Below are 24,549 nucleotides of genomic sequence, written 5' to 3' on the forward strand. Positions count from 1 at the left end.
CAGTCCGGGTGTTCCAGGTAGTCAAGAACGAACTCTAGGTGTTCCCGGAGTGCGCTCAGCTTAGGGATGGCTGGAGTAGTGTCATGCTGAGAGGAGTCCGCATCATCGTCGCCATCCTCGTCGGAATCTTCAAGCTTGGTACTGACACCTGCAACTGAAGATGCGATCTCGATATCAGACAATGTCTGATACCCAGGATCGCCCTCGTCGTCATCCAACCACTCACGCACATCGTCCACATCAACATCGTCGCCATGCGTACGTAGCCGTGCATGGAAGTCATTCACGTCAAACCCCAGAAAATCATACTCCACATCCGTTCCGAGAAGCAGACGAGACTAACCCATTTTCTAGAGTCTTGACAGGGACTTCCTTCCATGCACTGGCCCAGTTGTAGATTGCAGACTTGATGTTGTAGCGGCGAACGTTTTCCAAAGTCCGCTGGCCTCGTGTGTCCCGTCCCTCCCTGCGCTTGTCCTCGTCCTCGAGAACAACCATCACCTTGTCCAGGAACTTCCTTCGGTATAGGCGCTTTGTTGCCATGATGACTCCTTGGTCCATTGGTTGGATGAGAGCAGTCGTATTAGGTGGCAGAAACATGCACCTAATGAGGCCATTCTCAGCTACCAAGTCCTTGTCGCACGGATGGGCAGGTGCATTGTCGAGGAGAAGGAGGGCCTTTACCTGATCGCGCGGGATTCCCAGTGTCTTCGTCTGGTAATTGATGACCTCCTTGACGAAGTGGCGGTGGAACCAGTCTTTGAAGATCTGGGCTGTAAACCATGCCTTCAAAGAATGGTACCAGACGACAGGAAGGACATCCATCACCCCACGAAGACACCGAGGCTGCATTGCACGGCCAACAATAACGGGCTTAAGCCGGTGCATGCTGTTAGCATTGGCACAACACAAAGCAGATATCTGTTCCGTGGAGAGCTTGTGGCCAGGTACACGTTTCTCCGTCTCCTCGGCTAGAGTGTTCGTTGGCAAAGAGCGATAGAATAAACCAGTTTCGTCAGCATTGTAGACTTGACCGAGAGTGAGGCCCTCCCTGTCAATCAAGCCCTGCACCTTGTGCTGAAACTTGTCAACTCCATCCTCGTTAGCGTCCAAAGCTTCGCCATGAGCTCTACGGTTGGTAAGGCCATGCCGTAACTTGAACACGAAGAGCCAACCCTCGGATGCCTTTAAGTCTAGGGCGTCGTGAAGCCTGGCGAACTTCTCAGCAGCAGCCTTCAGCTCCGTTCCACGTACCATCACACCAGCAACACGTTGCTGTCGATACCAAATCAACGTGGAGCGGTCGATTTCAGCCAACTTGGGAGTAAACATCACCTTCCTCTCCACGTTGCGTTTGCTTCTCAACGAGAAGTCAGCCGTGTACTGCATGAGTTTGTCTCGGGATCTCTTGATATGGAACAAAGTAGATCGGGCCAGGTTGAACTCGCGGAGGATGCGGGAAGAAGACCACCCCGCATCTACTTTCTCCAATATCTCCCGTTTTTTCTCCAGAGTCAACACCACTCTCTTCCTCTTCTCAGGCGGCGGGGCCATCATCACACACACTAATAGGAGGCCCGAGAGCAGCAGGAGTGCCTGCAGCAGGTAAGGAACCACCACAAAAGCGAGCACGTGGGCAGCCATGACGACGAGCGTGCACTCGCGACGAGAGATAGGCAGAAAGTGGGGAGGATGCAGCGGCGCTCTATCAGACATCGGAGGAATGACGTGCCACAACAAAGCTGTCCCGCGCCGTGCGCAGCAAGTTCAAATTACGGGCAGGATTTTTTTAATTTATTTATTTATTCTTTTTTTTTTGCGGTTTTCGGACCATTTTGGCAATGTTGGATCCCGGGACGTTTATGTCCGGTTAGTTGGGGGGGGGGGGGGGATGTTCGGATATTAGAGGGATTACTGTATATATATACCTGTATATAGTAATCCCTCGATTATCAGACGTAACAGAGCCAAAGGCATGTCCGGAGTGTGGATCCGTCCAGATAATGGACTTTTCCTCTGGCCTCCCTTTGAATATAATAATCTAACCTTGAAAGCCATTCTAAAAGGCCACAACAGTTCTTACACCTATCAACCCGACAAAATCTTCCGCAGGTATACCCACTAATGTTTAATAATATTCAGCTTGACCCTGCATCATCCTTGAACATGCTTGGGGTTTCATTTACTCGGGACTTATCTTGGAAAGATTATATTATATCTCTTGTAAAATCTGAAATCTGCTTCCAAGAAATTAGGTGTGCTAAGCCGACTCCGTTCCTTCTTTACTCCTGCACAATTGTTGACTCTATACAGGGGTTTTATCCACCCCTGTGTGGAGTACAACTCTCATGTGTGGGGAGGCTCCCCACATACAGCTCCTGTCAATAGGGTGGAGTCAAAGGCTCTTTGTCTCATTAACTCTCCTCCTCTTACTGACTCCCTTCAACCTGTGTCTCTTCGCCGCATTGTTGCATCTTTATCTCTTTTCCATCGCTACTTTAATGGTCACTCCTCCTCTGAACTGCCTGCATGCATTCCTCCACCTCTACGACGGGCACGTAGCACCAGTCTAGCAGCAAACTCTCATCTCTCTGCTGTCCAGCTCTCTAATGCAAGAGTTAATTGTTACTCCCAGTTCTTCATTTATGCAACAGGTCAGCTCTGGAACTGTCTCCCTCTGTCTGTATTTCCTGCTTCCTATGATCTCCAGTCTTTCAAACGCAGTGTGCCCAGGCATCTCGAAATGATCAGATCTTGAATTTGGCTCTCTCTTGTATTTTGTTTTTCTCTTGGAGGGAACTGTTATTGCGGGCTCATGGCCTTTGGTTCCTTCTTTGCATTAAAAAAAAAAAAAAAGTACATCATACAACACTTGTTCCTGTTGTTTAACATTACTCTGTCTGGTCGAGCAGACACAGCCTAGCAATTACCATGGTCAAGCAGACCCATCAACCATAGACAAGCAATCTCCACTGCGGGGCCATACCTAGCAGTGACATGAAAAACACATGAAAAAAAACAGCCTGGCTGGAAAAAATGTTCACACAGCTATAATTTCCACCCGGATGCAAGCATTTTGTCCGGATGAAATGGAAAAATGTTTGAATAATGGTTTCAAACATTCAGATTGCAGCGTCTGGATAATGGACATCTGGATAATAGAGGGATTGCTTACACACACACACACACACACACACACACACACACACACACACACACACACACACACACACACACACACACACACACACACACACACACACACACACACACACACACACACACACACACACACACACACACACACACACACACACACACACACACACACACACACACACACACACACACACACACACACACACACACACACACACACACACACACACACACACACACACACACACACACACACACACACACACACACACACACACACACACACACACACACACACACACACACACACACACACACACACACACACACACACACACACACACACACACACACACACACACACACACACACACACACACACACACACACACACACACACACACACACACACACACACACACACACACACACACACACACACACACACACACACACACACACACACACACACACACACACACACACACACACACACACACACACACACACACACACACACACACACACACACACACACACACACACACACACACACACACACACACACACACACACACACACATATTCCAAGCAGTCAAATCTCCACAGGCACATGCAGTACAGAATGAAGTCAGAACTTCAGTTCTGTCATAGTTAATGTATCCTTTGAAATGGAAGAGCCTTAGTTTCAGTAGAGAAAAATATAATTACTCAGTGGATTTTTTATTTTTATTTTTTTTTTATAAATTTATAAATGGGAGAGTGACATGACAATGGTAGTCAGTGAAAAAATGTGAAAAAAATCATTACTGAAGGATTCAACACAGATGTAGCAAAGCAATTCAGTCCTGAGAATTCTCTTAAACTGACAATACTGACAGTCATTTTGCTAGACAAGTTGGTCTTGACATTTAAAATGAGAGTGACCAGCTGCTTTCATCCCCGAGTGGCATTACGTGATCAGTAAACCTAAACCATCCCTTGGATTTAAATCTACACAGGCTTATTCTGGAGTGCCTTAATTACCCACAAAACCATCAGGCATCATAATTTGGTTATATGGTTGCTACCCAGCATAGTAAATGGTTTCCTGGTATACAGGAAACCATTTGGCTTGCCACTCAGTGTAGAGTCACCCATAGGCAGAAGGAAGAGGAAAGAATGAAGGAAAGAAGAGGAAGTGTAAAGTCACCTGTAGGTGTGTGTGTGTGTGTATACACACACACACACACACACACACACACACATATATATATATATATATATATATATATATATATATATATGCAGCATGTGTTAGGAGTGTAATGCTGTATGGTAGTGAGACCTGGGCAGTGAAGGAGGAAGATATTCGCCGGCTCAGACTTAGAGAAATGACAATGATTAGGTGGATGTGCAATGCATCCCTGCATCCAAGTCCTGGAGGGGGTGGGTTTACGATGGAAGAGTTGAGAGGTATGATGGGACTGGAGTGTATTGGTGTTGTGATGAGGAGAGGTAGATTGAGATGGTTTGGACATGTGGAGAGGATGGGGGATGATAATTGGGTGAGGAAGGTGAGAAGTGTTAATATTGGGGGTGAGGTTATGAGGGGTAGACCGAGAAAGACATGGGACGAGGTCATTAAGTGTGACCTCAGGGTTAAGGGACTGAACAGGGAGGCTGCAATGGATCGTGCTGCATGGAGAGCCGCCATTAGGTGACCAAGGCCGACACTTGGAAGCATGTTGGAGCCTTCAAAAATGAGAATGAAATATATTATATATATATATATGCAGCATGTGTTAGGAGTGTAATGCTGTATGGTAGTAAGACCTGGGCAGTGAAGGAGGAAGATATTCGCCGGCTCAGACGTACAGAAATGACAATGATTAGGTGGATGTGCAATGCATCCCTGCATCCAAGGCCTGGAGGGGCTGGGTTTACAATGGAAGAGTTGAGAGGTAGGATGGGAATGGAGTGTATTGGTGTTGTGATGAGGAGAGGTAGATTGAGATGGTTTGGACATGTGGAGAGGATGGGGGATGATAATTGGGTGAGGAAGGTGAGAAGTGTTAATATTGGGGGTGAGGTTATGAGGGGTAGACCGAGAAAGACATGGGACGAGGTCATTAAGTGTGACTTCAGGGTTGAGGGACTGAACAGGGAGGCTGCAATGGATCGTGCTGCGTGGAGAGCCGCCATTAGGTGACCAAGGCCGACACATGGAAGCATGTTGGAGCCTTCAAAAACGAGAACGAAATATATTATATATATATATATATATATATAGTGAGTAATTAAGGTGCTCCAATCGAATTGAGCTGGTGCAGGTTTATATCCAAGGGGTGGTTGGGATTTATTGCTCACGTCATTCCACTTGGGTGAGTGAGGCTGTTCACTCTCACCTTAAATGTCAGGACTAACTTGTCTAGCCCCGGGCTCCTACGCTTCTTATAGGGCAACAAAGGATTGGATGATGGGTGGATGTATGTATATATTCATCATCTAATCCAGTGTTGCCCCATGTGATGCATATAATATATATATATAATGTAATAGATCAACTACATTATTATTTCTTTTTATTCGTTATATTCCCTGGGAACTTCAGAGTGAAATAGAATATTGAATGAGTACTGTACTTGCATTGATATATTGTATTGTATTTTTTGTCTTTATTGACAGTTGTGAATTGGATTGAGTAACTCATGTTGTATGTATTATTATTCATTATTTGCTGTTCATTATATTTTGAGTTTTTCTTTCCTATCCCTAGGTTTTGACTGCAGCTTGAGATAATACAAGTATTAAATGCTTTCCGAAAATTTCCATTTGTTGTAAGATTTTGATTTTTGATCTTTATACTCAATGAGGTTCTTTCCCTGTATCAGTGTGGCATTGTGGCAACAAGAAGTGATGCTCCAGTGTATATATGCAAATTACTGAAAATAAATTTGATTGTTCATTAGCTTATATTCTGTATTGGATAGAATTTTTATTATTTGGATGTAATTTTTATGAACATACCTCAGGTATGGTTCTTGGCCTGAGCCATGACCTGCAGCTTTTGACTGATTTTGACAAGTAAAATTTCTTAATGCCATAATTTTTTACAATGTGTGCCAAACATACCAGTAAAATTGTTGTGGTTTGCTGAACAGTGTAGCAGAATACCCTGTATTCAGGAGTTTGCATCCGCTAAGCTAAATGTTCAAGTTGCCTGATATGACACAATTTTTATTTGTGTAACGAAATCTTGTTTATTCTTGGACCAGCAAATATTATCTTTATTGTTGCAGTTAGTATTACTAGGCAGGATTTTTTTTACAGCTGTCATGGTTTTGTATTTTATTTTTATCCCCCCCCCCTCCATGTTACAAGCACACTGATGTCCAACTTCTGTTGTCCGTATTGAAAATTTTCTTGGCAAGATTCAGTACTAGCTATGCAGTAGTAGAAGTGTAGGTTAGTGAAGGTTTAATAACAACTACTGGAGTGGCATAGGTTAGTGATGCAATGTATTTACAAGTGTTGTTTTGCAGCGTGGAGCATCTGGGTCATGGGGCGAGCGGGCACACAAGGATCTTAAAGTTACCAGGGGTAAGGGCTTTCGTCATGAGAAGAACAAGAAAAAGAAAGGTTCTTACCGAGGTGGAGCCCTTGACACCCAGGTCCACTCCATCAAATTTGACTCAGACTGATTTCCATTTTCATTAGCAGAATGAGAATAAATGTGTGATGCAGGTTAGGTATTGAAGACTGTGTATGTGAGGTAATGTATGATAAAGTGATTAATTTTTCTGGAAGACTAATGTGTTGCTTAATTTTGATGCATAAAGAGAATTGGTTCTGCAGATACCAAGCATTTGATGATTATCTGTGCATCAACTCGTTCCAAAATTGTGAGTAATTACAGACCTTTTTCAAGTTGTATGATCTATGAGTAAAAATTGGTATGCCAACACTTGCATAGTATTTCCTAGCCATATTTGAATGTCTGACGTATTGTTGTTATTGGAGTATGTTGGTGGTTAATGTTTTGTCATTTTCAAAGACTAGAGTTATTAATTTAAAAAAGTTAAGTTTATGCTTTCACCCCATCCCCACCTTAAATGAGGAAGCAAGCTGGTAAAATACTTTCTTGGCTGGAAATCATTTAACATTTTGCAACAAACTGAAATGCAGATTTGCATTGCCCTGTTTAGGGAAAAATCCTTTTCTTTTTCTGTCTTGGGCATCTTATAGCAGGTTCCTCTAATACTGAAAGATATGCATGGACAGGTTTAGTAAACAGCATTTTCCAAATGCAGTGATTATGGTTGTAGTAAGGACCATAACAACAGTAAGACACAATGTTGAAGTATGTATGTCACTGAAATAATGCTGAGTACAACATATTTAATTTTTGGCATTTACTTCACTTTTACATGTTGGAAGTGAAAGAGTACAGTTGTAATTTTCCTTGACTTTAGTGTTGTCCTCAGGCTACACTTGTTATTCATAGTATCATTTGCATCTTTGAAGGATATGTAGTGACAGTGCTATATTCATTTAAGAAAGTGTTATTTATAAAATAAGTATGTGTGAATGAGTGCTTAAAGTTTGAATGTGTTAATGTTTGTTGATGTGTGATGGTTTTATATCAGATTTTAGAATTATATAATTAATTCTGTAAAGTAAGCCTGCTGTGAAACCATTACTCATACATTTTTGTTGTTTGAATGCATCAGAGTTATTTTTAAATAAACTGTAGAATAAATTAAAGTTTTACTTTCCTCTGAGGAAAGAAATTTGTATAAGAAACATTGATTATATTTCATCTAGACAGGTGAGAGCTGTTTCATTCACTACTTGTGCAACAAGTAAAGCAGGAAGGGTTTAGGATACAGTACAGGAGCCTGTTTCCCTTTCAGCATCATTATTAATATAACCATATTTCATCATCATCATCATCATCATCATCATCCAGACCTCCTTTCCCACCCTAGGGTAGGGTGAGGAATAGCAACATCCAGACAACCCAAGTTTGCCAACTCCAATGGGCCACACTTCCATTCACTCATCATTCAAGCCCCTAGAATCCTGGCTTTATCTGATATGCTAAACTCTTTCATCACATTCTGTAGCTTCACATAAACACATCCGATAGAGTCAGTTCGAACGTTGTCACATTAATAAGGGGTGCCAAATCCCTGATCATTCACTTCTCACAACATTCACTCAGCCAGCTCGATCTCTTGTCAGTCCCCCAGCCTCACCAACTTCCATACCTCTGTTCCTTACACACTCATCCACCATATCCCTCCACATTCTCCTTGGCCTACCTCGCCTCATCCCTCCTTCAAATCATCATTCATTCATTCATTTATCATTCAGTCCTATGTTGCCTCATGAGGAGCGTAGCAGCCCGTGGCTGGGCAAGTTGGTCCTGACACTAAGATAAGAGTGACCAGCCTCACTCATCCCTGAGTGGCATTACAGGAGCAATAAACCCTAACCACCCCTTGGGTATAAACCTGCATAGGCTCAATCCAATTGGAGCACCTTAATTACCCACTATACCACCAGGTGCCAAATTCACTCAGATATACCTTTTTCACCACTATTGTTGTCCATATTCCCCACATGACCATACCATCTTGGTATACTTTTTTAGACTGTGATATCCACAGACTCCTCACTCCGCATCTTTCACGTCACATTATTTCGTATCCTATCCACTTTCACTACTCCACATACATTACTCAGCAGTCCCATCTCCACTCTTCTCATTCTTGACTTTTCATTTTCATGCCAGACCATAGTCTCACATCCATATGTTATAAGTTGACACAAACACTCATGTAAGCCTCTCACAGCTGCAACACTCTAAGTTTCTTGTTTCTTTTCAGTGTCTTCAAAGCATCAGCTACCTTCCTTGTGTCACTCTACTTTCCACTTCTTTTGCATAATTTCCTCACTTTTCTATCACTGTACCCAGTTATTTGAACTTTCACACCAAATCTTTCTTCATTCACTGTAACATCACACTGGGAGTCACCTTCTCTCTCGATTACCATCACTTCACTCTTTTCTACATTTACACTCAAGGCACGACGCTCACAGACATCAGCAAAACTCTGCACTAGTCTATCAAGTTCTTGTCCGATATTTGCAAGTAGCACGAGATATTCCACCCACCACCATTCATTACCGACGCCATCCCCCTCTCCATTACTTGTGTTTTTACTTCTCTCATCACATCATCCATATATATGGTATGTAGTGAACAACCTTGGGGACATCACACAACCTTGTCACACACCCACATTGATTGTGAACCTTTTTACTTACTGTAGATGCCCATTTACCTTTACACATGCCTCACTACCACCATAAAAACTTGATGGCACTTAGCAGGTTACTATCTACACTGTACATGCACAAAACCTTCCACAATCCTTCTCTGTCTACTTTGTTATATGCTTTTTCCAGATCCATGAATGTCATAAACATCTTACAGTCCTCCTCACAAACCTTCTCCACTATCTGTGTGCAAACATTTGATCCACACATCCTCTGCCACTCCAAAAGCCACCTTGTTTATCACTCACTAGGACTTCTGACATCTCTCTTACTTTATCATCATTCTTCCATGTAACTTCCTTACAACACTCAATAAACTTATGCCACGATAATTCTTGCACTCACTTCGCTCTCCATTATTTTTGTACAGGGGTATAATCATAGCCTTCTTCCACTCTGCTAGCACAGTTTCACTCATCCATGCCTTCTGACATATCTCCAACAAGCACATTCTGCTCCCTCCACTACACTGAATCATCTCTGCATACACCTCATTAATGCCAGCTGCTTTCTTGTTTTTCAGCCACTTCACGGCGTTCTTCACCTGTGCGAGTGTCACTTTTCCTGGAGCTGCATTCCTTCTCGGCACACCCCCAAAACCAATCATGTTTACAGCTGCTCTGCTCTCTCTTTATTCCCATTCATTAGGCTTTGAAAATATTCTTTCCTTCTGGTCCTTACTTCATCCTCTTGGGTTAATAATCAACCACTTACATCCTTCACACTTTGACTTTGCTTTCTGCTGTCACTTCTACATTTCTGCACCTCTTTCCAGAATAACTTCCTATTTTCAGAGTAGTTTGCATTCATTTTTCTTGTAGATCATAATTCACCTCCTCCTCCTTCCTCTTCACTAGTCTCTTCACGTGCTTCTTGCTCTCAGTATATTCAGTTCGTATTTCAATTGAACCCCTGTTCTGTAACCACTCCAGCCACTTCTTCCTCTTCCTCCACTGCTCTCTTAACCTCTTCGTCCCACCATGCTGTACCTTTCTTCTTTGTTGTTACTCTTGTCACACCACACACTGCTTTAGCATTCTGATCTAAGCAATCCTTATATGCATTCCAGAAGTGGTCTAGATCCATTTCATTCCAGTTCACTATTTCAACTCCTCCCCTGCTTTGGTCCTGTAATCATCTGCCATTTCTTTGATCCTCAGCTTCTCAACTTTTAGTCTTCCTGCCTGCCTGCTCCTCTCTCTCTCTCTCCTGGTCCACCTCACTTCTCTCAGCTTGATATTGCATATCACAATCATAAATGATCTGACAGACCTCCACATTGTCCTCTCACAGCCCTCGTATCACCAACCATTCCCAGCATCAACTTCTCTACGAGCACATAATCAATCAGGCTTCTTTTAACATGATCCCCGTTCCCTCTATACCATACATATTTTAGTGCATCTTTGTGTTTAAAATATGAGTTACAAATGCACAACCTTCTTTCCTGACACAGATCCTTCAGTCGCTTCCTATTATCGTTTTCCCCTGGTACTCCATTACAACCCATTATGTCATCCTCAGGACCAATGCCTACTCTTCCATTCATATCTCTCATTACGATCACTTTATACCTCCTGGGCATTTGTCCCACTGCTTCATCCAGCTCATTCCAAAACCTGTCTTCTCTCTCTCACTCGTCATCACACGGTGCATATGCTACAATTACTCCCACTTTCATCTCAAACTTGAACTTGACATACATACATCTCAAGCTGATGCATTTCTATATCTCCCATTATAAGCAGGGTGAGCAGGACCCAGAAGATGAACCATTAAGAGTACTCGTAGGTCTCAAACTACAGGTCGTGACCTAAAAGTGGGTTGCAAGAGGAATTCCGATGGTTCATGGAAACATAGTTCTCATGCATTTAATGTGCACTATTTATTTCACTGAAATTGTATCATTATGCTATAAGCATATTCATAATAACACTGATAGACTGTAGCCTGTACTGGTTACTCAGTATATGCTCAAAGTTTTTTACAGCTGTTATCTCAAAGTCATTCAGTATACAGAAATTTAAAATTTTTGAAAATACAGTAATGATCCGTTGAGTACACAATGATACAGAAAAATCTTAGATTTCTCAAAGATAGTTTGATTTTACGTGATTCTTGAGAGCGTTTGATGTCAAATTACCAGTATGAACGCTTTGAAGTAGATGTCCGATATTAGAAGAACTGATATTTGGTATCAGTCTGTTGCACCTAACCACAGTAGTAGTAGTAGTTGTTCCCTAGGCAGTCTGGCCGAACAGCCCCGAGTCCCTTAGGAAGGCCATGGCCAAGATCGGGCTTTCCTACAGAGCTCCCAAAGAGTGTATGTTGTGTTGTTGGCGTAGGTGATTGTGTGCATTTCAGTCTTAGATAATGTGCTTAATAGTTTGGGGTGCTGTGTTGCATCCTGGACAGGCATCAGTGACGGAGTCGTTCAGCCTCTTCTGGTAGCTTAAGAGGGCTGGATGGTGCCCACATCTCACCCTGGCCAGGTGGACCCTGTCCTCACGAGGAAGATAGGATTCAGAAGGGTGGATGTCAGGAGGCCGTGCATGCAGCTGTGTGTTGTCTTTAAGTGACTGAATGGAGAGGCAAGTGATCTGAGTGTGGATATGCTTCTGGAAGCTGGTCTGAGGGGGTAGAGATGACAGTATTTGTGTATGGTATCGTGTGCTGGGTGTTGTTTTGATGTTCCTTGGTGTGGGTGGATGTGCTGTCATGTACTGTAGTGGATGTTGTGGGTTTGTGGAAGCTGCAGCAAGAAACTGGGTGCCTCTCATGTCTAGGTGATCCTTGACTTTGAGGACTTTGGTTTCTTGATGTACGTGGTCTGTGGGTGTAGTGGCTGTGCAGCCTGTGATTATTTTTAGGGCCTTGTTCTGTATGGTCTGTAGAGTGTTGTAGTGTGTTTTGGTGAGGTTAGAAGCCCAGGCAGGGCTTGCATAATTCATCACTGAACGTATGTATTGTTTGTATACTGTGGTGGTGGTTTCTCTGTTGTGTCCAAATGTTGAGTCTCGGTGTTATTTTATTTTTAACCACAGTACTGCAGTGTAGTAAAATAAATCAACCTACTAAACTAGTTTATGGGCTGCTGGGTCTGTGATTGTATGTGAGAGAGAAAGATTTGGGGAAGGATGAGGATTGAGAACCTGTACTAATGCTTAAAGTGGTGGGTTGCAGGTCTAAAAGCTTGAGAACCACTGCACTATAATATTATTATTATTGACTCCGCATTTATTATTTTCCCATAACACTGAAGAGCGCAATTGTAAATGTGTACACACATTAAAAAAGGCATCGGTGCACATTTGGCCCAAAACAATTTGACGCTACGGACGATGGACTCTTAGAGATATTTGATGATTTTTCCCTTTTTTGGTCAAACATGCTTACATAAGTAGCATATGACAATTTATGGTTGATATTGCTCCTACATGCATATTTAGCTGATAATCAATTTATTTTTCAAGTACCACACAAGCTCTATTGATTATTTCAGATATCATTGTACCCCTTTTGTGCGATACTTTTTTTTACCGTGTGTTCAAGGGGGAGGGTGATGCCCTAGAAAAAGGAAATTATGGAGGCGTAAAAGTTTTAGACCAGATAATGAAGGTAATGGAGAGAGTTGTAGAAGGTATGATTAGAGAATGGGTGAATATTGATGAGATGCAGTTTGGGTTTATGCCAGGCAAAGGGACCACTGATGCCATGTTCATTGTTCGACAGCTTCAGGAAAAGTATATAGGAAAGAAAAGAGAACTGTACTTTGTTTTTGTTGATATGGGGAAGGCCTTTGACAGTTCCTAGAAAGGTGGTGAAGTTAAGAATGAGAATGCTTGAGATTGAGGAGTGGCTGGTTAGGGTAGTTATGGCCATGTACAAGTACCGGGTATGTGGGTGCTCGCACCCAGGTGAGGGTGGAGATTTGACTGATGAGTGTTCCGTCAATGTTGGTGTGCACCAGGGGTCAATTTTGAGCCCCTTGTCGTTTATCATGGTACTTGAAGCCCTCTCACATGACTTCAGAAATGGACTCCCGCTGGAGATGTTTGCTGATGATTAGTGTTGACTGCAGAGAATGAAAGGGAGGCAGAGAAAAGATTTAGAAAAAAGAGAGATGATATGGGGCACAAGGGCTTAAATGCAGATAAAACAAAAGTGATGGTATCTAGGGTTGGTGGCAGTACTGTAAAAAAAGAGGGAGAGTGGCCAAGTGTGATTTGCCGCAAGGGCATGGGAAGTAATTCCATCTTGTACAGTGTCTGCATAAGAGATGTGGTGGTATTAGAGGCAGACTGCGAGATGATGCTGATTTCATGCGTGCGGTGTGCCAGGGAGAGCAGGTGGTGATTGTCAGGCATGAAAGGATTGAACTTGCTGGTGAGTCTCTTGAGTGTGTGGAAGAGTTTTGATATTTGGGAGACATGTTATGTGCTGGAGTTGGGGCTGGAGCTAGAGCTCTGTGGGTCGAGTGAGGAGTGGTTGGAAGAAGTTCGGGGAGCTGTTGCTTCTCCTTACACTGAAAGGAATCTTTGTATACAGCATGTGTTAGGAATATAACATTGTATGGTAATGAGACTTGGGCAGTAAAGGAAGAGGATATTCACAGGCGCAAACATACAAAAATGACAATGATTAGGTGCATGTGTAGTGCATCCCTGAGTGTGAGGCCTGGGGGGGGCTTGGTTTATGATGGATGAATTGAGAGGTAGGATGGTACTGGAGTGTACTGGTGTTGTGGTGAGAGGTAGATTGAGATGGTTTGGTCATGTGGAGAGGATGGAGGATGATAATTGGGTGCAGAATGTGAGAAGTGACAATGTTGGGGGTAGGGTTACGAGAGGTAGACCGAAAAAGGCCTGGGTGAGGTAATTGAGTGTGACCTCAGGGATAAGGGACTGAGTAGGGGAGCTGCAAGAGATCGAGCAGCATGGACAGACACCATTAAGTGGCCATGGCCAACGCATGCAAGCATGTTGGAGCCTTCAAAAACGAAACAAAATGAAACAATCGCCTTTCAGAAGGAACCATTCTGTCAACTGCCAAGCTAGAAGGGATGTAATTTATGTCAAATTAAGCTTCAGGAGTGGTTGGTATAGCACCCCTTAGCAAATGGCAAAGCCCTGTTGTTTTTCTAACAGCAGTTGGGTGGCACTGCTAATTTTAAATCAGTAATTTCCATGGTCTAACTTTTTGAAAATGTTAGAATTGGATCCCATTGACCTAGCTTGTCAAGATGTGAATCTTGAAGAACCAACTGCAGATAATGAACATTGGGTGTAGTACAGTATATGGGTTACTCTCTCAATCCTGGGAAATGAAAATGACTGATTTAAGTTGTAAGTGTACTTCCAAAAGTCAGTTAATTTTTGTACATATACAGTAAAACCTTGCTATAAAGAACTCCAATTAATATAGCAGATATTGGATTTGACAAATGCCATGAAGCCCACCAAAACTTTCGTCAGCTAGAGTCGCAGTACATGTTTTTTCTACTTTTTTTTACTCTAGTCTAAAATTGCCCTCTTCCCATTGTGATTGGCGAGTTGTAGTAACAGACTAAAGTTATACTGTATTAGTTATGAAGAGGTGCTATGACAAGGACGTGAAGTAGGCTGCAAAAGGACAAAATTATGGGTCGTTATTGTAAAATAGGTATAGTTTAAATTTTTTGAACTAGAATATGCTATTGTATTCATTCATTTTTAAACATTTTTTAAATCCCACCTTGGGGGGACCCTTGGAGTTAACAGACCTGGCTTTCCCGATTTGTCTGTAATATCAAGGGTTTACTGTATATTTATCATCATCGTCCTTCCTCTTTGTCATTTTCAGGTGGATTGAGCTTGGATCCAGAAAGCAAGGAAAAAGAAACCCATGATAAACGGAAAACTACATATACAGTATACATATGATACACTGTATCTTAAGAAACCTCCATATTGATACTGCCCTTGGTATAGCTTATGTTTTCTATGGGCTGGAAGCTAAACCAAATGCAAAACAGGTAATTACCTCTGAGCAGTTGCTGGAAGCTACGTTGGAAAAAAGAAAATCTAAGTTGAGTCATGAGTAACAATACGAGTCCCAAATTTAGATTTTGATTCTGATTTACTTGTGACTGAGTTTCCTGCCTGAGACTCAGTAGTGTGGCTATTACCTTGTGTGGAGCAATTTTTCGCTCATACAGTAAAACCTCCCAGGGGTTTAGGTAACCATTCGTATCTCTCTTAATCTGCAAGTAAATTTATGATTTGCCCACACATCTGTGGGCATCTAGAGCATTGAAGTTTGACATGGTGCCTTGCTATATGCAGATGATACAAACTGATTTTTGATCTCTGTTAATTCACCTATTTGTCTGTCTTGATCGACACACACCCACTTATCTAAGTAGGCTAAAGAATATTTGTGTTTAGGGGAAGAGACATACAGTACAGTATTAGGTCAAGTAACATTTACAGTTATTGTGCCCAAATATTACATGCAGAATTACTGTTCGTTAATAAACTCGTATCATATCATTTATAAAGGCTCCAACATGCCTGCATGCGTTGGCCTTGGTCACCTTAACTGCGGCTTTCCATGCTGCTCAATATCTGGCAACCTCCCTACAGCTTAGTATCTCGCACCAACCCCATATCAACTCTCCTAACCAGGAAATAGTCAATATGGTTACTACTTCCCCTAAGACTCTCTTGTAACCAGCCTACTCTCTCTTCCTAAAATTCATGTTGCACACAATCACGTTCATTGCCTCCCCATTTCAAGTATCCTCTTGCCACCTGGGCATCCCCCATGTACCCCTTCATATCCTCAAACTGTCACTTTATGACCATCTAAATCCCCCCAAAAAACTACAATCTCATTGCCCTGCATACCAAAAACCACACATAGTTGCATTATATGAGTAGTAAACTCACACACCCCTTGAAAGTGAACTCTGATGGGCCACAATGATAGCAATGCCTTAACTCACACCACCAGGAACCCCACTTAAATTCAACTGAAACAATCTCAAACACTGAACAAGGAAAAGACTACACACCCCAGTGATATTTGACAAGTTTCAATTTTGCATATTAACAAGTGATTTGTTAACCCTTCATAACATGCAGTACTAGCACTAGCAAATGGAGATAATTTTATTCCATAACTAAAACCATATGCATGTTATCTTTAAAAAGAGCCCTTCAAGTAAATGATGCATTCAAAATAAAGACCTCTCTACACTTAGTATTGTAAACTGGGGATGGGGGTGGAAGTGACTGGCAGCTATACATGCCACAATGAAACATCAAAAGGTAATTTTTGTATATTATGTGAAAAAAAAAGTGACATAACATGAACTTATTGCACCATTATTTTATAGATACTGGTTTACCTGGGAAGTAAGAACTTCAAATAATTTACATTTTATTATAAAAATATACTATTAGATACAGGTACTGCATAATGAATTATATACAATGAACTGATGATGTAGTTGTACTCCAGTTTATGCAAATTACCATCCAATCATTTTTCAACATACTTAGCCATGCAGACTTCCATTACATGAATGCCCTGGGTGCTTCCACTTTACATCACCGTAAATATTTGACAAAACTTCAATCTACCTGCAGAACCTAGCCTTCATGTGCAAAAAAACAGGAAACTAAAACCTTTAATTAAGCTTCTTCCGGAGGAAACATGTCAATACATAAAACAAGGCAGGGGAGTGGAGATAAGCAACATTGCACAAGATACACCAGCTTAACCCCTTCAATCTGACGAAGTACTTTATCACCTGGTTTATCCATTCTATGTCAACAGATTGTATTCCATCCAGAAAAGATTTCTTGTATTGGATGCTGTATAGAAACTCCCTTTTTAAAAAACACTGCCAAGGTAAACAAAATCATCTGAAGCTAGAAAAATATATATATATATATATATATATATATATATATTTTCATTCAGAAAAGATTTCTTGTATTGGAGGCTGTATATAAACTCCCCTTTTAAAAAACCCTGTCAAGGTAAACAAAATCATGTGTAGCCAGCTATATATATATATATATATATATATATATATATATCATCATCCACTGCAGAACTGGCCTATACCGACCAAAGTCGGGACAATACAGCTAATGTATTTCTACCAAGTGGCTTAGGCTGTCTGGTAGATATTGTATGTAGGGTGAGAAGTGCTTGTAAGTGTACTTGTAGTGGCTTTGGATGTGTATGTAGTCTGTGAACCAAGTGTAGTCGGCCCACGCAAGCTGACTGGGTGCAAGCATACTCTATAGTAAGCGACACTGGTTCAACCAGAGCACCCCCTGTGTCCGCCAAGGTAGTACGTGGCTGGATGAACACTCCCAAAGTTTATTACCCTGGCAGGGCGCAAACCCTGGCTCACCCGTGTACAAAAACGCACACTACCACTGTACCACAGAGACTCCATATATATATATATATATATATACACACACACACACACAAAATGTCATCAGACTGAAGAAGTTAACCTTACAAACAGTCCCTGCAACATGGTAAATGACAATATTGTAGCAGAAACTGAACACATTAGTACTGTATATCAAAATCCGAAAGAAACTAATGAAACATGCTGGCATCCTGACCAAACAGTTATCATAATATACCTCTACTATCAACACAAAGTAATGCAGAACATCTCACATGAAAATAAATGAACAATTGGCTTGGCAGTTACACTATAGCTATTCCCTTGTCACAAACACAGTGATGACCTTCTAATGCACCCAGGGAGTTATGCTTATAATCCTATCTTGTACACTGAAATTACATCTCTAAAATTATAGACAGATTTATCACAACACCTTTAGGAAGTTTCAGTTATTATACAACATTAATTAGGAGGAATTTCTTCATGGCTAAGTACAAACCAACTCACCCAACATACTTAACTTTTAGAGGAGGGTAGACTTGCTGGTCACCGAGGACAGTGGCTGTAAGTTAAAAGAACTTTTCCAATAAAGTGGTTCAGGATAAATGGTTGGATGGTAGAACCTAAGTAAATTAATGAAAGGCTGCTATAAGGTGTATAAATCTTATTACAATATACACCTTTTAGAGTAAAACAAGTAGCATGTAACTATATAATCAGAAATGAGGATCAGTCACTTAAAAAAATGTACAAGAATGTTATACCATACTTATTTTCATAAACATCATTGCTCTACTAAGTACTGTACAATGAATTATGACACAAATTTATATATAAAAGATACTTGATGTGGGTGCCCTATTCCACACAGTTCCAGTATGAAATGCTTACCAAGAGAGGGGACAGGTGGCAGGGCTAGTACGGTGTGGTTGGGACGGGTCCCTGTCCTGTTAAAGGATCAGGGGGTCCCATCCCACCTGTGCCGTGGTCAGCTGCCGCCCAGTCCAGTCACCTCCCGCTGGCTGTGGAGGGAAAAAGACAAAAGCGTAACACAAGTAGACATTCACATGGGATATTACAGTACTGTACTGTGTAATACTTCTTACAGGCACTTAACTGTAAGCACTTTACAATATTTACAACCAAATCACAAATAACTTCTTAATACAGCTGTACATACACAAACTATCATACCATGACTGTACAGTACATACATTATTTCATTTAGGGTACACAGTTTTCTAGTAAAGGAAGGAAACCACACCAGCAGTCGTACTCTGTGACTGGAGATTTCACACTTTCTCAGTGATTAATTGTATGTACTGCACCTTTATATTCTCCTGCATGCATTTTACACTGTTCTAATATAAACATACTGTAATTTATCTTGTAATGCACAGTACATGAGAACAAAAGTGTACTACAATGGCAGGCTAATACCAAGTCTGAGAAAAATGTGCTTGTCTCCAAATGCTACCCAGAATATGGTCTTAAATGGGAAAGAAAAGTTCTGACAAAATACTAATAACTAGATAGGAACTCAACCACGGAAAAAAAAAAAAAAAAAAAAAAAAAAGTTTCACTTTATCTCAAAATTAAATCTTTGATAATTTTTCTTTGCACAGTATAATCACAATTTTAAAATGTCCTTCACCTTATCCCATGAAATTAAACCTTTTACCAGCTTGCTTTGCACAATATGGGCATTATTCTTCATTTAAAACAAGTCAACCTGATCCCATGAATTATATAATTTGCCAGTTTTCTCTGCACATTATGAACAATATTCTATTGACAAAAGTGCCTTTCAGCTTGTGAAACTAAATCTTTTACCAGCTTTCTTTGCACAATATGAACAATATTCTATTGTTGCTTCATCACCATCAACATGTAAACACATACCACTGGACACAATTTCTTCTTCACACGCACTGGTTATCATGTCACCAAGCACAACATTAGCAGGCCCAAGCTTCTCGATAAGTGTTGACAACTTTGACTGGTTATGTAGAACGTTACTTAGGTGCTTCACTTGCTGCTCTAGCTTCAGCTTAGCCTCCCGGAGACTCTCATTTTCCCCTGCCAGCTCATCCCGCTCCCGAATGATGCTCTCCACCCTTCTCTCCAGCTCCTGCATGTGTGCCTTTTTTATATCCCGGTTGCGTTTGGCATTTATGGCATTCAGACGGCATCGTTCCTTCACTGGATCGTTTTGCGGGCCAAGTTCATATGCTTTCCTCTTGACTCCTTGGCAGCTAAATGACCCTTCAGATGATTCAGAAGAACGCCTTGGGTGAAGTGATCTGAATGGATGACCTTCATCAGCACTAACTGTCTCGACTGACGACACGGATGATGAAGTGGAGGATGCGACAACTGTTTGTTGCATGCTACGTGAAGAGGCCTGGGTGATGGGGGTTTGACTCCTGCTATTGCTGCTGCTCTGGGTGGATGGTCCAAGCTTCCCACCAGAACGTATTGTCTGGAGTCGAGACCTCTCTTGAACTGGAACTGCCCTTGGAATTTTCACTAAGCTCCGAGGTGGCTTCTGTAGGTTTACTGGGGCAACCATTCTGCTTGGCGTTTCTCTTCGAGTTTTCACAACGATGCGCACAGGAGCTTTCACACTTGCATTACCACTCGTAGCTGTGTTGGAGTCTGCTTTCACAGTAACATGCTGCTCAGAGGTATGCAGAACACTGCTTTCTAGTTTAGGAGAGACACTCTGGGTGGTCAGTTTCTCAGCAGTGGAGCTGGAGCTGGCCACATCTGGAGCACTGGTGGGCAGTGGTGAAGGGTCCGCTGGAAGGGAAACTGGGATGAGAGTCTCAGGGTTTTGGCTATGTGATGCCGACTGAAGCTCAAGCAACTCATTCTGTTCAATATAGTTGAGCAGAGGATCCCCAAGCAGGGCATTGCTGGAGACATCAGCCAGCAGAGTATCACTATCCAATATACCATGACTTGGGATGCCAACATTCAAATCTACATGTTCATCTAAACTAACAAAATCAAACTTGCTTCCACACTTTTCGTCGACAAACCTGTTTAGATCTTCAATCTCAGAGAACAGGTCAAATGAAGGAAAATCAGCCATTTTGTGGTGGTTGAGCGGAGGGGGGCTTGAGATCACAGGGTGTAATACTATTAAAGCACCAGCCACTTTCCAATGTTGAGCTGAGTCTGGGCTGCTCTTAACAAAGGTCTAAGTCACTTACATAGATGTGTGTAGATATGACAGCTTCTGAGGGAGAAAAACAATGCAAGATAGAGCCACCCGTACCTTCTCCTTCCACAGTTTCCCGATTCCGTGCGTATTGACTATTGAGCGGTTGTGTAGTGTTGGGCGGATGTGACGTGTAGCTGGCCGGGGTGTGATTGGCCTCTTCCCACAAGCACGCAAGTGTAAGGTGGCTCCTATTGGTTAGAAATGACGTCATGTCTATTTATACCGTGCGCAGACAACGCTCTCAAAACGTTTAGTGAGGGAACTTATATTTAAAAGGGATAAGGCGTGTACCAATGTTTCAGTGATTTTTTTTTGTTTACTTTATTCCGTTCACGCGGACAATCTTATTCAGATATGAAAAGCTTTCCTAGACTCGAAAGGGTCAGTTGAGATTCCCCATGATTTTCTGGGTACCATTCATTTTGCGCAATGCATACCACCATTACCACCGCCACCTCTATTACTACAACTACTGTTAGGGAATGTTAGAGGGAATCGGTATCTGTTTTGATCCGCTCTGCATAGTTTATCTTTGTTGATCCGCATAGTTTGTCAGTTCGCCGCCAGGGCAGCGCTGGTGTAGTGGCAGCCATATTTAACCGCCCTACTTAACACCCGCGCCCTTTGAAATCAGCTCTTGTGGTCCGGAAAATATATGCATGATCCACTGTGCTGCTTAGGGATGCTAAAAAGGGCACAGGAATTCACCGAAGAGAGATGGCATTAAACCTCACAGGTAAGAAGTATGCGTTGCTAGTAAATTTGGTAATTATTTAAGATTACTGATTAACACAATACACTTGTTTACATTCGTGCAACATGCAGAATATTCGTATCGCATATAAAAGAATTCCAAAGTGAAAAAAATAGGTGTTCAAAGACGAGAGAGAGAGAGAGAGAGAGTACGGAGAAGTATATTTATGTACAGTATACTGTATGTGTATAGGTAGTACTGTTAATAGCTGGTAATGAGACTTTTTACTGTATAACATGTGGTTATATACTTTATGATGGCAAAATATACATTATTTTCATATATTTGCTCCTTCCATTGATCTCATTTTTGTCTTTACTGTCATAATTAAACAGATATTTGGTTAAGTACAGTAGGATATATAAAGAAAAACAAACGAGGATAAAGGTATGTTCTGCACTGCAACAACCTATGAATATTCTTGGCAAAATGTATCCCATATAATTCGTAGACTCGTAAACTAGGCAGAAAAAATCATAATCCGTACATATTTCTGTATTGCGCTACGTAAGTGTACATAGAAGCAGCACTGAAACAGCAAGCTAAGAACAGTATTACTATATAGTCCAGTACCTTCAGATAGCCTTTTTTTTTGGGGGGGAGGGGGTAGTCTTAAAAGGGACATATTGGATCAAAGGTCAAACCATATCAACATACATATCTGGGGATCCTGTGCTCTTGTATATTCATTAGTCATTATGACAGTTTGCACAGAAGCTTGTCAGTGTGCTGGAGCTGTGTGGAGACCATCAAGCTGCATTCCCTTGGGAGTACGTTCACAACATTTTCACTCCAATCTCTCCGCAGAATCTGTTCGTTCATTCATTTTCCCATTAATTCTCTATTCACTCTTTCTTGCTCATGTTTCTTGTATCGGCAGTTGTCTTACTAATGCCGCTCATTTCTTCTACCGTCCTTCAGTAGGCTACCTCTATCTTTATATCAACTGCCTTTAATTTTTTGTGCATCTTTTATTATCTTGTATCATGAAGACATTGTATTACGTAACCTTGTTTTGTATAGTTTATTGATGTATTACGGTATGTATTTGTGCAATTTTCAATATCTTATTATTTGTGGGGATTTTTTTCTATGTATAATTTTCATCTCCCGTAAATTGCATTTCATGAAATGAATCAATGATCTGAAGTTGGGTGATTTTTGTCTTGAACAACCTGCTCTCTCTCTCTCTCTCTCTCTCTCTCTCTCTCTCTCTCTCTCTCTCTCTCTCTCTCTCTCATTAAATTCTGCCACACTTAAATTTTACTCCTCATGTGTTAGCACCACATCATATGCAAATAGAGGGGCAGACAGTTCCCACTTCAGTCCCCTACCGGTCAAACTGGTCGGGGACTATAGTTTTGCCCAAGTTAGTCTGTACGTCCGTCAATCCGTCGGCAATTTTATGTCCGCTCTGTAAATTCCTCATGCATGGACATATTTTGATACAAGTTCCCCATACCTTGATGGTGTGTCGCGCGTAACAACCAGCCATCTACTCCCAAGGTCAAGGTCACACTTGGGACTAAGACAAGTCATCCTTAACAGCCATACCTACATCTGTGTACGCCGGTATGGGACTTTGTATTGCATGGCAATACTTATCAGAGGCTTGTTACTTCTGTCGTAACAAGCACCACCAAGTGTCCTTGCTTTCATCTTTTATCCGTAGGTTATGCACGATGAACAGCCATATGATAAGGTACAGTGAGGGACAAAAGTCGTGTCGTGAAACTGGTGAAATCTTAAGGAGCCAGGCTAAACATGTGGTATATTTCGCAGTCCATCAAACGGACGCTTGGTAGCACTGACTTGAGTTGCCATCTGGTCCATATATTTGTTATATAATTTTTTAGATAAGACCAATCCAGTAATAAGTTTGGACAGTCACGCTTAGGCTAGTAGTATGATATGCTTCACCATCACTTTCCTCGCATTTGCTTTCATGTTTGCATAGTTGGTTTTCAGTAGTATGTTTTATATCTATTTCCCTCTATGTGATATAGCGGAGGGCGGTGATGGTCTGAACAGTGGGATGGTTCGGACCTGTTGTGGGGGGGGGGGGTTCGTATTTTAGTATTCAATAACTAACCAGGATGAAGCATCAAGTATAACACACATAAGAGCCAAGGTTGGGGACTTCACTATGGGATCAGTAAATGCTAGACTGCTTACAGTAATCTTTCTTCAACGAATATTTTCGTAAACAATGGCCGAGCCATCACCGCTCTCCCCTATTATTTAGCTACTCCCTATATTAGCCTATTATCCATTATATGCTTTGCATTTCTTTATAGTGGCCATTAGTTTATTATTATTATTATTATTTACGATTATGTGGTTCGTATCCAATCTCCAACAAAGCCCCGGGGTTCATAGGAACCGTTATCGGAGCTGCAGCATACGAAGCTTCAGGGATCCAGACTTGCCAATCACGAGCTTATGACTATGGTAGAGCTTTCATAATGATTCACGTTTCATTTCATCTTCGGTCACAACCGCGACACGACTATTGTCCCTCACTGTACATCGCTGTTTCACTCCAACAAGCAAGGTAAACCTAATGTATCATTCACTTTCACAAATGTTTTTACTCTATAATACGAATACTGCTGATGATGCAGATTATTAATTCTGCAAAACTTCATCATATAACTTTCT

At 41.6% G+C, this 24,549-nt stretch overlaps 2 protein-coding genes across 7 annotated transcripts in view; one reads left to right on the forward strand and one right to left on the reverse strand.

The window, feature by feature from the left end:
• Positions 1-7,891, forward strand: part of LOC145399812 (uncharacterized) — a 68,606-nt gene extending 60,715 nt beyond the window's left edge. For 2 of the 3 annotated variants that reach the window (XM_080272373.1, XM_080272374.1), the window contains one exon: positions 6,684-6,821. Coding sequence is in view for 1 of the 3 variants with exons in the window: in XM_080272375.1 (XP_080128501.1) it covers positions 6,684-6,842 (159 nt within the window). In the remaining 2 variants the exon portion in view is untranslated. Of the gene's footprint in view, positions 1-6,683 lie in introns of all 3 variants that reach the window. The other variant, XM_080272375.1, reaches the window with a different exon arrangement.
• The window catches only part of LOC145399813 (uncharacterized), a 68,808-nt gene extending 47,580 nt beyond the window's left edge, over positions 1-21,228 (reverse strand). For 2 of the 4 annotated variants that reach the window (XM_080272377.1, XM_080272376.1), the window contains exon 1: positions 18,797-21,113. In XM_080272377.1, the coding sequence (XP_080128503.1) occupies positions 19,713-21,002 (1,290 nt within the window). In that variant the 5' untranslated portion in view covers positions 21,003-21,113 and the 3' untranslated portion in view covers positions 18,797-19,712. Of the gene's footprint in view, positions 1-16,895; positions 21,114-21,188 lie in introns of those variants that run through there. The other 2 variants (XM_080272378.1, XR_013897339.1) reach the window with 2 other exon arrangements.
• Positions 21,229-24,549: the final 3,321 nt, after the last annotated feature.

Source organism: Coenobita brevimanus, chromosome 50 (genome assembly GCF_032717465.1).
Source record: "Coenobita brevimanus isolate Jiangsu-jjx chromosome 50, ASM3271746v2, whole genome shotgun sequence".
Taxonomy (NCBI): Eukaryota; Metazoa; Arthropoda; class Malacostraca; order Decapoda; family Coenobitidae; genus Coenobita; species Coenobita brevimanus.